This window comes from Nicotiana tomentosiformis, chromosome 5 (assembly GCF_000390325.3).
Source record: "Nicotiana tomentosiformis chromosome 5, ASM39032v3, whole genome shotgun sequence".
Taxonomy (NCBI): Eukaryota; Viridiplantae; Streptophyta; class Magnoliopsida; order Solanales; family Solanaceae; genus Nicotiana; species Nicotiana tomentosiformis.
Genome location: NC_090816.1, coordinates 17989226 through 18005919, shown reverse-complemented (window position 1 = coordinate 18005919; position 16694 = coordinate 17989226). Strand labels below are relative to the sequence as shown.

The window sequence follows — 16694 nt, the reverse complement described above, 5'->3', positions numbered from 1 at the left end:
ATAGTGCCATCATCTTTGATTTTTCTCTTAAAAATCCATTTAGAACCCAAAGGTTTATTTTCAGGAGGAAGATCAATCGATTCCCATGTATGGTTGTTCAATATGGATTCTATTTCACTATTGACTGCCTCTTTCCAAAACAATGATTCAGAAGAAGTCATAGCTTCTTTAAATGTTTGAGGCTCATTCTCCAATAAGAAAGTCACAAAATCTGGTCCAAATGAAGTAGACATTCTTTGACGTTTACTACGTCTTGGATCTTCCTGATTACATATACTTTCTTTTGTTTCTTCCCGAGGTCATTTAGATCCTTCACCAAACGACTCACATTCCTTTTTATACGGATATATATTTTCAAAGAACTCAACATTATCTAATTCTATAACCGTATTATTATGAATGTCGGGATTTTCTGATTTATGAACCAGAAATCGATATGCTTTACTATTTGTCGCATATCCTATGAAAACACAATCAACGGTTTTCGGTCCTATCTTTACCCTTTTGGGTTTAGGAACTTGCACTTTTGCCAAACACCCCCACACTTTAAAATAATTCAAGTTAGGCTTCCTTCCTTTCCATTTTTCATATGGAATGGATTGTGTTTTGCTATGGGGCACTCGATTTAATATTCGATTAACCGTAAGAATGGCTTCCCCCCACAAGTTCTGTGGCAAACCAGAACTTATCAACAACGCATTCATCATCTCCTTTAATGTGCGATTCTTTCTTTCCGCAATCCCATTAGATTGGGGCGTGTAAGGGGCTGTTGTTTGATGAATAATTCCATATTCTAAACATATTTCTTCAAAAGGAGATTCATATTCACCACCCCTATCACTTCTTATCATTTTTACTTTCTTGTTAAGTTGCGTTTCAACTTCATTTTTGTATTGCCTGAATGCGTCTATTGCTTCATCTTTACTATTCAGTAAGTAAATATAGCAATATCGAGTACCATCGTCAATAAAAGTTATGAAATACTTCTTTCCAACGCGAGATGGTATTGACTTCATGTCACAAATATCTGTGTGAATTAAGTCTAAAGGATTTGAATTCCTTTCAACTGACTTATAAGGATGTTTAACATACTTAGATTCCACACATGTTTGACATTTTGATTTTTTGCATTCAAAATTAGGCAGTACTTCCAAGTTAATCATTTTCCGCAAGGTTTTATAATTGACATAACCCAAACGTACATGCCATAAATCATTTGACTCAAGTAAGTAAAAAGAAGCTGAAATATTATTATTGTTTTCCACAACCATTACATTCAGATTGAAAAGGCCCTCGGTGAGGTAACCTTTTCCTACAAATATTTCATTCTTACTTATGACAACCTTGTTGGACACAAAAACGCACTTAAAACCGTGCTTAACAAGAAGTCCAGTAGAGACTAAATTCTTTCTCATTTCGGGAACATGAAGGACATTGTTCAAAGTCATGACCTTGCCAGAAGTCATTTTCAGAAATATCTTCCCATATCCTTCAACTTTTGCTGTTGAAGCATTTCCCATATAAACTGTCTCTCCGGGTCCAGCAGGAGCATAAGTAGCAAAAGCTTCTCTAACTGCACAAACATGGCGAGTGGCTCCTGAATCAAACCACCACAGTTTAGGATTTCCCACCAAGTTACATTCAGAAAGCATGGCACACAAGTTATCAACATCATCATGGTTTACTACCATGTTTGCTTGACCCCTTTTCTTATCTTTCTTCGGAGCATGACACTCCGTAGATTTGTGTTCGATTTTCCCACAGTTGTAGCAGTTTTCACTGAACCGCTTCTTGTTTGGGTTGTATTTCAGAACAGAAGCCTTCTTCCTCTTTTTGTTATCTTCAACAATATTTGCTCCCCTTATTGTTGAATTTCTACGGCCTCTCCTTTCAGCAGCTTTATTGTCCTCTTCGATTCTCAACCGAACAATGAGATCTTCAAGGGACATTTTCTTTCGTTTGTGTTTCAAATAATTTTTGAAGTCCTTCCACAACGGAGGCAACTTCTCAATCATTGCTGCTACTTGGAATGCTTCATTGATGACAAGACCTTCAGCAAGTAGATCATGAATAATCACTTGCAATTCCTGGACTTGGGTAATAACAGACTTGCTATCTACCATTTTGTAGTCCAAAAATTTTTGCGGCAACGAATTTCTTTCATCCCGGCATCTTCAGTTTTATATTTCTTTTCAAGCGCATTCCACAATTCTTTTGACGTCTCCACGCCACTGTATACATTATACAGATTATCATCCAGTCCGCTAAGAATATAATTCTTGCATAAAAAATCAGAATGCTTCCACGCTTCAATCACGATAAAGCGTTCATTCTCTGGAGTTTTATCTGGCAGATCAGGAACATCTTCCTTGATGAACTTCTGTAGACATAACGTAGTTAAGTAGAAGAACATCTTCTGCTGCCAGCGCTTGAAATCAATCCCGAAAAATTTTCTGAGTTTTTCTGCCGGTGCCAACGCTGGTGTTCGGCTTGTCGATGCGTTGGCAGTCACCATCGGAACAGCTTGGTTTTCGCTTTCAGTCGTCATTTTTTCTGTAAAAGAATGACACAAACAAACGTTTAATAAACGTTTTCAAACTGGAGTAAAAATCAAGTAGATTTTAATCTCCAACAAAACGTCACGAAGGCTTTACTCTCCAAGACGGGTGTACACAAAACCACAAATGTTTTAGTTTGCAGAATAATAAGAATAACACAAATACAGAAATAAATATTAAATTCCTTAAGATTGTTAGTCCCGTCAATATTGCTATATTTGTAAATAATAATTCTGAAAAATATAAGTTATCGTAATGAAACAGTAATTAATTCGAGCCCACTGAATTCACAGTGTTTCCTTAAAGAATTTAATCCCCTCCTAGTACCCAAGGTTATGGTCCCAGAATAGAACGAATCATACACTGGTGTAGCGGTACTTCAAACCCCAGTGTTTCAGCGAATACAAAGTTCGGTAGCAAATCACACTTACAGTTGCTTTGTTTGAAGTTAAAACAATGCAGAACAAAGGAGTAGAAACTCAGAAAATCGTATGGAAATACTGCGAGGAAGGAGTACAATGTATAGCCAAAGTTGAGCGTTTTCAGTTTGGTGTTTGTTTTTATTCTTCAACAGCTGCTGCATATATTTATAGCAGTCAGCTTTGAAGATGAAAGACCTTCCACCCTCTATGGTGGAGCATGCACTAGCTTTTTTGTGGAGCAAGCACTTGGCCATGGTAGGAAGAGCATTAGGCTGCTGCTATTGCAGCTGATGGTCAATACACGGATTGAAACATATCCATTACAAATGCGGATAATCTTACGTTAATATTTACTATTAACAAATAAATTTGGTCCAAAAAATTAATCAATCAATCGATCATTTGACCAAATCTAAATCCGAATCCGAAGCCGAAGCCGAAGCCGAGCCGAGCGAGTGACGACGATGATGGCACGAGGCTTGCTTTCTTCTTAACTCTTTAAGAGCTACAAGAAGAGCAATTATATATATACCCACCAAAAATCTTTTCCTCTTCCAATATGGGACAATGTCTCATTGTCAAGAGGGAAAACTTAAAATTTTACTCAAAAATTTCATTTTCCCTCCATTTCCCATTCACCCTCATTTTAAGACTATTTCATCTTAAATAACAAAAATCTCAACAATCCTCCACATGAATGGGGAATCTATTATCATAAAAGGAAGACGGTAACTTTGCATCTTCAAATGCATCTCTCAATAAATCTATTATCATAGTCATAGCCTTGTCACTTAATCCACAATAGACCTTTATATGATACAATTTTATTAAAAACTCTAGCTTTTTATACTTGCTCCCTATGCCCCTCGTTTGATATTTCATTTGAACTCAATGGTTGAGATATCCCTACATCAGCCGCTTGGTGCCTATCGTACCCAAATACATCATTAAGCATTGTTTCTATTGGATTCTCTGGGTGAAACATCTCTTGCATAACGTCTCTATCTCCAGAAGGCTCTACTACCTGTTTCTCACCATGAAGATTTCAAATAACATAATTTTGAGGGAATGACTTGTAAATCAAATGATCCTGCACTATCTCTCTAGTTTGCCACTTGCCAAAGCCACATTTAGGACATGGGCATCTAATTGTATCTTCCACAACCGCATTCTTAAACGCAAAATCAAGAAATTTATCCAAACCAAGCAAGTATTCGTTTGTGTTCCGTGGCTTTCTAATCCATGATTTATCCATTGAAAAATGATAAATAAATTAACATGAACCCTTTTAGAATATATCTCCAAAAGCAATCCTCCAGTCCACGGGTACCTTCAAATTTGACTATACTTCCAATCTACTCCAAGAATTTCAAATGCTCTTTCAAACAAAGTTAATTCCAGAAATTGACAGAGTGAAGAATTCCCACAAAGGACTCCTTATATATCAGTTTGTTCATATAGCGAAGGATAACAAGCAGTAGAAAAAAGAGGGATAGAACTACAAACGAAGAAAACCTAAGAATATAATTTCGATATTTCCCACGGTTACTGCTTATGGAGGATCGACTTGCCGCTTTCCTTGCTTAAAATAAACCTTCATTGCTTCCAATTATTTAAATGCTTTAATAAAATTTATGACAAATAGTAGTATACTGATATAGGGAATTTTCTACTCTTATGATAAAGAGCTTTAAAGAAGCTAGAAAGTTTTTAAAATTTCTGAAAACCAAAAAGGGCAAGGATTTTGCTTTCATGTAAACTTTTAGAAATGAAAAAATAACGTTTAGGGTTAAGAAAGAATAACTTTGGGGCACTAAATAGCTTTTCCTCTATTCATTTATTTTAATTCTTACTAATTTAGGAGTCTATATAAATAATTATAAAATTAAAATTAAATAATACATTTAAATTATAAAACAAATATTAAAAAATATATATATGCTCTTAAAAATAATTAATATTGATATATTTGGCAAGATCATAGGAAGAATCTTGTCAAATTTTTCTAACAAATGAATGATTAAAGTTTTATTCATATATATGAAGATTGAGAATAACTCAAAATAATGAGTCAAAGTATCACATATTTGCTAATTGGAAATATCAAAAAATGAATATTATTGGAATAGCCAAAATTTACATCTTTTAGGAACATCTAAACATAGGATTCATATTTTAGTTCTATGTCTCTTAAAATTATCAAACTTTTCTTATTTTGCTATTTGAAAATAATTTTATATTTACTCATGAGGAGTAATATTTCAAATTACATTATTGATGGAGTTTATTGATTATTAATTTTTTTTTTTTGGACCCTAGAAAAACCTGCAGCCGCTATAGCCTCTGCCCTTCGGGTGAGCACTCTGTGCGCACTAGGTAAACCTCTCACTGTGTAATAGCCTGCAAACTACACAAGGGATGTAAACCGCACTAGGCAAACCCCGTGCGACAGGCTCAGACCCAGAGGGCATTGAGGGGGGATCGAACTCGCGTCGCCCGTGTGGACAATACCCTCCAAACCAACTGGGCAATAAAAATTGATTATTAATTTTTAGAGAGGTAAACCGTGCAATCTGATAATATTTTTTTTTAAAATATTATGTTCTTTTAATCGTTTGAAATATAAGATGTTAAAGTTGAATTTTGTCTCATAGTAACTTTAATTGATAAGATTTTTAAACTTGAATTTGAATACTATATAAATATTTAACAATATGTAAGTCATGCAAATAATAAAGTGAAGATGTAATAGTGTACTAAATAAGATATGATTTTCGCCATAAACAGATAAGACGATAATTATAATTTTGTTAAAACACGTAATTAAATAAATTAGATCATAGTAATACTAGCATTCAGCAAAAGAGAATGGGCTCATTGGAGAGGGGGGTGTCAAAAGATGAATAATTATATGAAAGAGATGTGAGCCTTACAACCTTGAAAACACTCTTGTTGACAAAACCAAATCCACTATGTGTTGCTCGTAAGTTATTTGATGCATCACTCATATCTCCATCAGCATTAAATATAATAGCCTCAAGACCAATGATTAGATGAAACTTTCACAACGCCCTGTGAGGCTGAAGGATACAAAAAATTAAAGTTCCTACCCTTTAGCTCATAGTCTTGGTTAGCTCATAACCAAATTAACTAGCAAAGAAAGGCATGAAATTTACAGAGCAACTGGGAGGTTCATTATGCGGCAACAGAGTAAGGTATAATAACATGCTACCTGACTCACTGTACAGACAAAAATGTTGATTTAACACAAGGATCAAAAGAAACCATTTCGGAGCAGCAAGAGGAACACTAGAAGAAAATAGCATGTGTGTCGAGGATTAAGATTTCTTGTACCTTTTCTGCTGCAACCACAACCATAAGGCATCCAAGGATCTCTTTGTCAGATAATCTTGCAAATCGGACCAGGGCACATATACACTTTGAATCAAGCGCTCAATATTTCTGTCATCTGATGCATTTAGCTCCAAAACAACCTCCTTATAGTTTGGTCCCAAAAGCTCATGAGCAAGAACCAATATACTAGTGGTTTTGCCAGTACCAGGAGCAGAGGTGGACCCAGGATTAGAGAAAGACGGGTGCACCACAGTATGCTAATCACTAGCGATAAAATTCGGTGTGCAACTCTTTGAAAACTTAATATTATGATGACTTACCATTCAAATATAAACAAAAAGAAGTTCTAAAGAAAAAGAAAGCACTGAACAAAGAGAGATTTCTTCGCAAAATGGATGTTATGGGAAGGGAAGGCGTTTGATTAAGTATGATTATTATTTTAATAAATGAAAAAGAGGCCAATGATCAAAAGGGCGTCCAAACTTTAAATTATCAAAATTTAGTAAAGAAATCAAGATTATGGGCATATTAATGTGCGATATGTTGCAATTTGAGACTTTTAATTTTAAGATAGAAATTTGAAAAAGAATAAAACTAATTAAGTTGACTATTATGTATATTAGTACTAAGCTATAGTTGAATTCAAAAAGAAGATAAAAGTTAAAAATAAAGCAATTTGCAGGGTTTCGAACCCTCGTCATCCAGCAAATGAGCGAATTTAATTGTCCTACACAACCACTTCTCCATCAGCCTTTCTCTTTTTTTGGGGCACAACTCAAATATTTATTGGGTCCCATATATATGAACAGATATATATATAACATATATATACAGTATTTTTGCCGAGACTAACGGGGTCCCGTGACCCCTCAACCCACAACGTAGGTCCGCCCCTGACCAGGAGGACCCTGCAGAAAGTTTTATATAGAATTGAATATCCAACATGAAGAAACTATGCACAAAATATTTAGCAAACTGCTATTGCCATTTCAATGTGACACCAAAGGGACAAACATTTCAGAGTCTCAAAGTCCTAAATTAGATTTGCATTTTTGAGTAAAAATGCAACTTCCAGGAAAACTAGCAATACCTACTTTGTTTTTATACATTCTCATCGATCAACACATTGAAACTCAATATTACTCAAGGATACAACTCAGGAATAATAAAAAGATGGTATGTGAAACCAAAAGTCCATTCTTCCAAAAATAGAGTACGCACAAGAGGTAAAAGAATCAGTATCCAACATCTGGTATAAGCTAACACAAAAGACCATAGTTCTTTGCAAATATATGTACCTATAACTATGAAATTCTGTGATGACCCAAAAGGTCATCTTATATTTTAGAATTCGAATATGCGCTCTTAAGCCTTAAAAATCTCATTTTTACCCTTCTCGATTTGCGTATGTAGTCCGGGCAGGTTTCCGGAAAGCTTTTATGTTGAAAAGTAATGAAAATAAGAATTTTTGCCTTAAAAGTTGATATTAATTGACTTCGGTCAATATTTTTGGTAAACGAGTCCGGATCCGTACTTTGACGATCCCGGTAGGTCCATATCGAATTATGGGACACGGGCGCATGCACGGAATCGAATTTGGAGGTCCCTAGCTTGAGTTACGGATTTTTGATGAAAATTAAAAGTTTGGAAATTATTTGTTTTTAAGAATTGATTGATTTTTGGCATTGTTAGTATCGGATCCGTATTTTAGTTCCGGAGCCCGGTACAAGTTCATTATGATATTTAAGACATGTCTGTAAAATTTGGTGAGAAATGGAGTTGATTTGACGTGATTCGGACGTCCAGTTGAGAAATTAGAAGTTTTAAAGTGTTCTTGAGAAATTCATTTGAATTGGTGCTAAATTTAGAGTTCTAGGTGTTATTTTGGCGATTTGATCGCGCGATCAAGTTTATATGATATTTTTAGACTTGTGTGCATGTTTGGTTTGGAGCCCCGAGGGCTCGGGTGAGTTTCGGATAGGCCACTGGATGTTTTGGACTTTGGAAATCTGGTTTTTCTGCAGAATCTGTGTTTTGGCATGTCCTTCTTCGCGTTCGCGAAGGTACTCTTGCGAACGTGAAGAGTAAACTGGGCAGCTGAGGATATCTTCTTCGTGAACGCGAAGGCTTGGTCGCGAATGCGAAGCGATGGGGGCGTTACCCTTCGTGAACGCGACAAGCCCATCGCGAACGCGTAACGTTAGGCACTGGGGAGGGGGAGTCAGCCTTTTCTTCATCGCGAACGCGAGCAATGTCTCACGAACGCGAAGACCAGGGAAGGGTAGCCTATGCGAATGCGAGTACTGCATCGCGAACGCGAAGGCCTGGCAGCCCATACACTTCGTGAACGTGATAGTGATAGTGCTCTCGCGAACGCAATGAACACTGTCGCCCAGCACTTAACAAAACCCAAAAATGGGATTTTAGCCAAAAACTCATTTTTCTCAAAAAACCAAATGGTGAGAGTCGATTTTTCAAGAATTATTTCTTCCCCAAATTGTTGGTAAGTGATTCTAAACTATTTTATTTCAATTACCCATTACATTTCTTGAATTTTCAACCTAAAATCTAGAGTTTTCATGGTAGAATTAGGGGTTAGCGTTGAAATTAGGGTTCGGGAATTTGGGGATTTAGACCTCAATTTGAGGCCGGATTCCAAAACTAATTACATATTCGGGCTCGGGGGTCAATGGGTAAAAGGATTTTGGTCCGAACTTCGAATTTTGACCAAGCAGGTCCGAGGTCGATTTTTCTACTTTTTGGAGGAAAATTTAGAAAATTTAATTTATGCAATATAATTGATTCATTTAGCAATATTTGATATTATTGAGTCATTTTTGAATATATACGAGTGGTTTGGAGGTGAATTCCAAAGGAAAAGTTGTGATTGAGAATTAAGTGGCCTTCGGAGTGAGGTAAGTATTGTGTCTAATCCTGACTTGAGAGAATTAGGAACCTTAGATTATTTGCTAAGTGAAATTCATGTGAGCGGCGTATATGTGAGATGACGAGTACCTATGCGCCACCAATTTACCTGTTTTTCCATGTTTCTCTATTTTTCTGTTATTGTCTCATTCCTATGCCAAATTGCTACGTGTTATACTAGTGTTGTTCAAATTATCGTTCTTATCATGTTTACGATTTTTTCTGGTGATAACTGAGTTTTTATTTCAAAGTTGAGGTTGATATTATAGAACCAAATGTTGAAGTAAGGTTTGTACTTGTTATTCTATCTCCATGTTGTTATTTATGCGTTGCATTATGGTAAGGGAGAGTGTTAATACACGAAGGGTAATGTCGTGCCATATTGTGAGTGTTAATGCACGAAGGGCGATGCCGTGCCATATTGTGAGTGTTAATGCACGAAGGGTGATGCCGTGCCATATTGTGAGTATTAATGCACGAAGGGTGATGTCGTGCCATATTGTGAGTGTTAATGCATGAAGGGTGATGTCGTGCCATATTGTGAGTATTAATGCACGAAGGGTGATGCCGTGCCATATTGTGAGTGTTAATGCACGAAGGGTGATGTTGTGCCATATTGTGAGTGTTAATGCACGAAGGGTAATGTCGTGCCATGATATGAGAGTAAAATCACGAAGGGTGATGTCGTGCCGTTTCTATTAATTTTATGGTGAGATTGAGAGTAAAAGCACGAAGGGTAATGCCGTGCATTTTTCCTTACTGTATTCACTATTCCTGTTGATTCATGGTATATTGACTGCTCCGGTGATCATTCTGTTGTAGTTTTTTATCTTGTATTCCCCTCAGTATGTTTCCCCTCCCGACATTTCCTGTTTAGTTCTTCATTCCTGTTATTTGCGTATACACTATTAAATTATATAGGTTGATTTGTAGGTGCCTTGCCTTAGCCTCATCACTATTTCGTCGAGGTTAGGCTCGACACTTACCAGTACATGGGGTCGGTTGTACTGATGCTGCACTCTGCACTTTCTGTGCAGATTTTAATACCGGCTAAGGTTGATCGAGATTTGCTATTGGTCCGCTGTCCGAAGACTCAAGGTAGATCTGTCGGCGTTCACAGACCTTGAAGTCCCCGTCTATCTTTTTATGTCCTACTGTTTTCTTTCATTCAGACAGTTGTATTTATTTTAGACTATTACTTGTAGTAAATTCTAGAATGCTCGTGAATTATGACTCCAGATCCGGGTGGTAGTTATTAATACAGTGTTATGATATTCCGCACTTATTATATTTCATCTTAGTTAGTTATTGTTATTTACTAAATGGAAATAAGGAATTGGTTTAACGATTTTCTAACGTTGGCTTGCCTAGCAAGTGAAATATTAGGCGCCATCACGGTCCCGTCGGTGGGAAATTTCGGGTCGTAACAGTTGGTATCAGAGTACTAGGTTACGTAGGTCTCACAATTCACGATCAAGCTTAGTAGAGTCTGGAGGATCGGTGCGGAGACGTTTGTGCTTATCTTCCAGAGGCTATGAAGTTTAGGAACAAGTTTCACTTCTATTCTTCTTTGTCGTGCGATTTTGCTTTCTCAATACTGATTGAACTCTTCTACTCTTATTCTCTTGCAGATGGCGAGAACATGTACCGTTTCCTCAGCTGAGCAGCAGTCAGAGCCTCTAGTGATAGCTCCTACGCGGGGCAGAGGTCGAGGCCGTGCCAGAGGCCGAGGCAGGGCTCAGCCTAGGGGCCCAGCAGCAGCCCTAGTAGTGGAGCCTCAGATAGAGATTGACGAGGAGGTTCCAGCCCAGACTGTTCCTGTCGGACCAGCTCAGGTTCCGGAGGGGTTCATTGCTACCCCAGTACTTCAGGATGCTTTGGTCCGTTTGGTGGGCCTTATGGAGAGTGTGGCCCAGACTGGCGCATTTCCCATGGCACCAACAGTCTCTCAGGCTGGAGGAGGAGCCCAGACTCCTACTACTCTCGCTCCGGAGCAGATAGCTTCCCAGTATCAAGCTCCAGCAGCTCAGCCAATCGGATTAGTTCAGCCGGTTATTATGGCACAGGTCAGAGATGGGCCAGCTATGTCTTCAGAGGCTTTATGGAGATTGGACAGGCTTAACAAGATCTTTCTTGTTCACTTCAGTGGTGCTCCTTCAGACGACCCCCAGGAGTATCTCGACAGCTGTCACGAGGTTCTACGGAATATGGGTATAGTGGAGACCAATGGGGTCGATTTTGCTGCATTTCAGATGACTGGTTCCCGCCAAGAAATGGTGGAGAGATTACTTGTTGACCAGACCAGCTGGGTCGCCTGCTCTTACTTGGGACTAGTTCTCTCAGCTATTCATAGAGAAGTTTCTGCCTATCACATTGAGAGAGGAGCGTCGCCGTCAGTTTGAGCATCTCCAGCAGGGCAGTATGACTGTTACTAAGTATGAGGCCCATTTTGTAGATTTGGCCCATCATTCCATTCTTCTGCTTCCCACCGAGAGAGAGGGAGGGTGAGGAGGTTTATTGATGGACTTGCTCAGCCTATCAGATTGCAGATGGCTAAGGAGACTGGAAGTGATATTTCTTTTCAGGCGGCTGCTAATGTCGCCAGACGAGTCGAGATGGTTCTTACTCAGGGAGGTCAGGGGCCTGACAAGAGGCCTCGTCATTCCGGTGAGTTTAGTGGTGCCTCATCTAGAGGCAGGAGCACTTTTGGTAGAGGCCATCCTCCCAAGCTGTTTCATTCAGCGCTCCAGGCATCCCACGGTCCTCAGGTGGTCGTGGCCCTCAGATGCATTATTCTGACCGGCTAGCCTATAGTTCACCACCAACTCCTATTAGTGCACCTCCACTCCAGAGTTATCAGGGTGGTTATTCAGGTCGACAGGGTCAGTTTTAGGGTCAGCAGTCACAGCAACCGAGGTTATGTTATACTTGTTGTGATCCAAGGCACATTGCCAGATTTTGCCCTCGGGCAACAGGCAACTCACAGCATCAGAGTTCTCGTGCCATAGTTCCGACACCAGTTGCTACATTACCTACTCAGTCAGCCAGAGGCAGGGGTCAGGCAGCCAGAGGTAGGGGCCAGGCAGTTAGAGGTGGAGGTCAGGCCGTTAGAGGTGGAGACCAGCCAGCTAGAGGTCGTCCCAAGGACGTAGTTCAAGGTGGTGGGGCCCAGCCCCGGTGTTATGCTTTCCCAGCCATACATGAGGCTGAGTCATCTGACGTTGTTATCACAGGTACTGTTTCAGTTTGCAGTAAAGATGCTTCAATTCTATTTGATCTGGGATCTACTTACTCCTCTGTGTCATCCTATCTTGCTTCCTATTTGATTGTTCCCCATGATTCTTTGAGTGCTCTTGTGTATGTGTCCATACCAGTGGGAGATGCTATTGTTGTAGATCGTGTTTATCGTTCATGTGTGGTCACCATTTGGAGTCTTGAGATTCGTGTAGATCTTCTACTTCTTGAGATAGTTGATTTTGATGTCATACTGGGTATGGATTGGCTGTCACCTTATCATGCTATATTATATTGTCATGCCAAGGTGGTGACCTTAGCCTTGCAGGGTTTGCCTCGATTAGAGTGGAGAGAGAATCTTGGCAATTCTGGCAGCAGGGTTATCTCTTATGTGAAAGGCTCGGCATATGGTCGAGAGGGGGTGTCTAGCTTTTTTGGCTTATGTCCTCGATTCTAGTGCAGAGGTTCCTTCCATAGATTCGGTGCGGTTGAAGGAGTAGTTGCAAGATTTGCTAGATAAGGGCTTCATTAGACCTAGTGTCTCGCCCTGGGGTGCACCTGTGTTGTTTGTGAAGAAGAAAGATGGATCGATGAGGATGTGTATAGATTATCGGCAGTTGAACAAAGTCACTGTCAAGAACAAGTATCCATTGCCGAGGATTGATGATTTATTTGATCAGCTTCAGGGTGCCAAGGTGTTTTCAAAGATTGATTTGAGATCTGGCTACCATCAGTTGATGATTAGGGTATCCGATGTTCCTAAGATAGCTTTTCGAACTCGGTGTGGGAATTATGAGTTTCTAGTGATGTCATTTGGGCTGACAAATGCCCCAGCAGCATTCATGGATTTGATGAACCGGGTGTTCAAACCCTACCTGGATTCCTTTGTGGTTGTGTTTATTGATGATATCTTGATCTACTCCCACAGTCGAGAGGAGCATGAGCAGCACATTTGGATCATTCTTCAGACTCTGAAAGACAACCAGTTATATGCTAAGTTCTCAAAATGCGAGTTTTGGTTGAGTTCAGTTGCTTTCTTGGGTCACGTTGTATCAGAAGAGGGCATTCAGGTGGATCCTAAGAAGATTGAGGCAGTCCAGAACTGGCCTAGACCCACATCAGCTATAGAGATCCGTAGCTTCCTGGGTTTGGCGGGCTATTACCGTCGATTTGTGAAGGGGTTTTCATCCATAGCAGCCCTGTTAAACAGATTGACCCAGAAAGGTGCCCCGTTCAGGTGGTCAGACGAGTATGAAGCGAGCTTTCAGAAGCTCAAAACAGCTTTGACTACGGCACATGTATTGTTATTACCCACAGGTTCAGGATCTTATAAAGTATATTGTGATGCATATCGTATTGGTCTGGGTGCGGTATTGATTCAAGGTGGCAAGGTTATTGCATATGCTTCACGGCAGCTAAAGGTTCACGAGAAGAATTACCTTGTTCATGATCTAGAGCCGGCAGCCATTGTTCACGCGCTGAAGATTTGGAGGCACTATCTTTACGGCGTACCATGTGAGGTATTCACTGATCATAGGAGCTTGCAGTATTTGTTCGAGCAGAAGGAACTCAATTTGAGGCAGAGGAGGTGGCTGGAGCTATTGAAAGACTATGATATCACCATATTGTATCATCCCGGGAAGGCCAATGTGGTGGCCGATGCTTTGAGTAGAAAGCCATTCAGTATGGGTAGCCTTGCCTATATTCCAGTTGGTGAGAGACCGCTTGCATTAGATGTTCAGGCCTTGGCCAACCAGTTCATGAGGTTAGATGTTTCTTAGCCCAACCGTGTTCTAGCTTGTACAGTTGCTCGGTCTTCTTTATTTGAGCGCATCAGAGATCGGCAGGATTATGATCCTCATTTACTTGTCCTTAGAGACACAGTGCGGCACGGTGGTGCCAAGCAGGTTACTGTTGGAGATGACAGTGTTTTGAGGATGCATGGTCGTATTTGTATGCCTAATGTGGATGGACTTTGTGAGTTGATCCTTGAGGAGTCCCACAGTTCCCGGTATTCTATTCATCCGGGAACCACCAAGATGTATCAGGACTTGAGGCCGCATTATTGGTAGAGGCGAATGAAGAAGGACATAGTTGCCTATGTAGCTCGGTGCCTAAATTGCCAGCAGGTAAAGTGTGAGCATCAGAGACCTAGTGGTTTACTTCAGAGGTTAGATATTCCTGAGTGGAAGTGAGAGCGTATCACTATGGACTTTGTTGTTGGACTCCCACGGACTCAGAGGAAGTTCGATGCAGTTTGGGTCATTGTGGACAGGCTGACTAAGTCAGTGCATTTCATTCCTATGGCAGTTACCTATTCCTCGGAGCGGTTGGCAGAGATTTATATTCGTGAGATCGTCCGTCTTCACGGTGTGCCCGTGTCTATCATTTCTGATCGAGGTACGCAGTTTACCTCGCACTTTTGGAGGGCAGTTCAGCGTGAGTTAGGTACGCGGGTTGAGTTGAGCACAACATTTCATCTTCAGATAGACGGGCAGTCCGAGCGTACTATTCAGATCTTGGAGGATATGCTCTGCGCCTGTGTTATTGACTTTGGAGGTTCTTGGGATCAGTTTTTGTCGTTAGCGGAGTTTGCCTGCAATAATAGCTACCAGTCGAGCATTCAGATGGCTCCCTATGAGGCATTATATGATAGACGGTGTAGGTCACCAGTTGGGTGGTTTGAGCCGAGAGAGGCTCGGTTATTGGGTACAGATTTAGTTCAGGAGGCCTTGGACAAGGTCAAGATTATACATGATCGACTTCATACAGCTCAGTCCAGGCAAAAGAGTTATGCCGACCGTAGAGTTCGTGATGTTATATTCATGGTCGGAGAGAGAGTGTTACTTCGGGTATCACCCATGAAAGGTGTAATGATGTTCGGAAAGAAGGGCAAGTTGAGCCCTAGGTATATCGGGTCATTTGAGATCCTCGAGAGAGTAGGGAAGGTAGCTTATAGACTTGCGTTGCCTCCAAGGTTATCCTCAATTCATCCAGTATTCCATGTGTCTATGCTCCGGAAATATCATGGTGACTCGTCCCACGTGTTAGATTTCAGCTCTGTCCAGTTGGACAAGGATTTGACTTACGAGGAGGAGCCGGTGGCAATTCTAGCCCGGCAAGTTCGCCAGTTGAGATCCAAGAGTTACCCTTCAGTTCGAGTGCAGTGGAGAGGTCAGCCTATTGAGGAAGCTACTTGGGAGTCCGAGTCCGATAAGCGGAGTAGATATCCCTACCTTTTCACCAGCCCAGGTATTTTTCTATGTCCGTTCGAGGATGAACGGTTGTTTTAGAGGTGGAGAATGTGATGACCCAAAAGGTCATCTTATGTTTTAGAACTCGAATATATGCTCTTAAGCCTTAAAAATCTCATTTTTACCCTCCTCGATTTACATGCGCAGTCCGGGCAGGTTTCCGGAAACCTTTTATATTGAAAACTAATAAAAATAAGAATTGTTTCCTTAAAGAAAGTAAGGACAAAACAAAAAATCAAAAACAACGAGAAACTAAAATATAAAAAAATTACAAAAACCATTACAAGTTCATCTAAAATTCAAAATTATTACAATTCTTAAATTAGATAAAAGTAATAAAGTTCTAATTATTAAATTATTTATTTAATATATATTGTGTTTAAAATGATCTTTTGGGACTCGTTCGAGGTTCTCCATCCCTGGACAGGGCACTATTCAAAAAGCTCTGAAGCTCACGTGTGGAGCTTAGTTTTATGGGTCTTACACCCTAAAGTGTCCAACTATGCGCCCAAAATACGCATAATGCTTAATGGTCAGGGCTAGTCCAATAAATCCTACATAAATCATGTGTCAAATTCTCTAATTAACACTATTGATGCTTAAAATTCTTTAACAAAGTAATGATTAAAGTTTTATTCAAGAATAAGTCAAATACCGAGCCATATAATTGCATATTTACTAATTGAGAATATCGTGAGTGTGAATATCATTAGACTATTTCTTGTAAATTAGATAATCAAAATTTGTATCTTATTGCTATTGGTCTTCATGTCTTAAACTATTGGGCTTTTATTGCTTTGCTCTTTAAAAGTACTTTTGTATATACACGAAGGAGTAATCTTTTAAATTATAGTATTGATGAACTTTCTTGATTAATTACTTTTAGGAAGGTAAAATATATTTTGATACATTTTTAAAGAAATTATAATTTTTAATTGTTTGAACGT

At 39.6% G+C, this 16694-nt stretch overlaps 1 protein-coding gene across 1 annotated transcript; it reads left to right on the top strand.

Annotated features, from left to right (window-relative positions):
- The first annotated feature begins 12044 nt into the window (after window positions 1–12044).
- LOC138891979 (uncharacterized) lies at window positions 12045–12950 on the top strand. Its single transcript, XM_070175669.1, has 2 exons — window positions 12045–12141; window positions 12235–12950. Exons 1-2 carry the CDS (start codon window positions 12045–12047, stop codon window positions 12948–12950), a joined length of 813 nt encoding a protein of 270 aa, XP_070031770.1.
- The last annotated feature ends 3744 nt before the right edge of the window (window positions 12951–16694 follow it).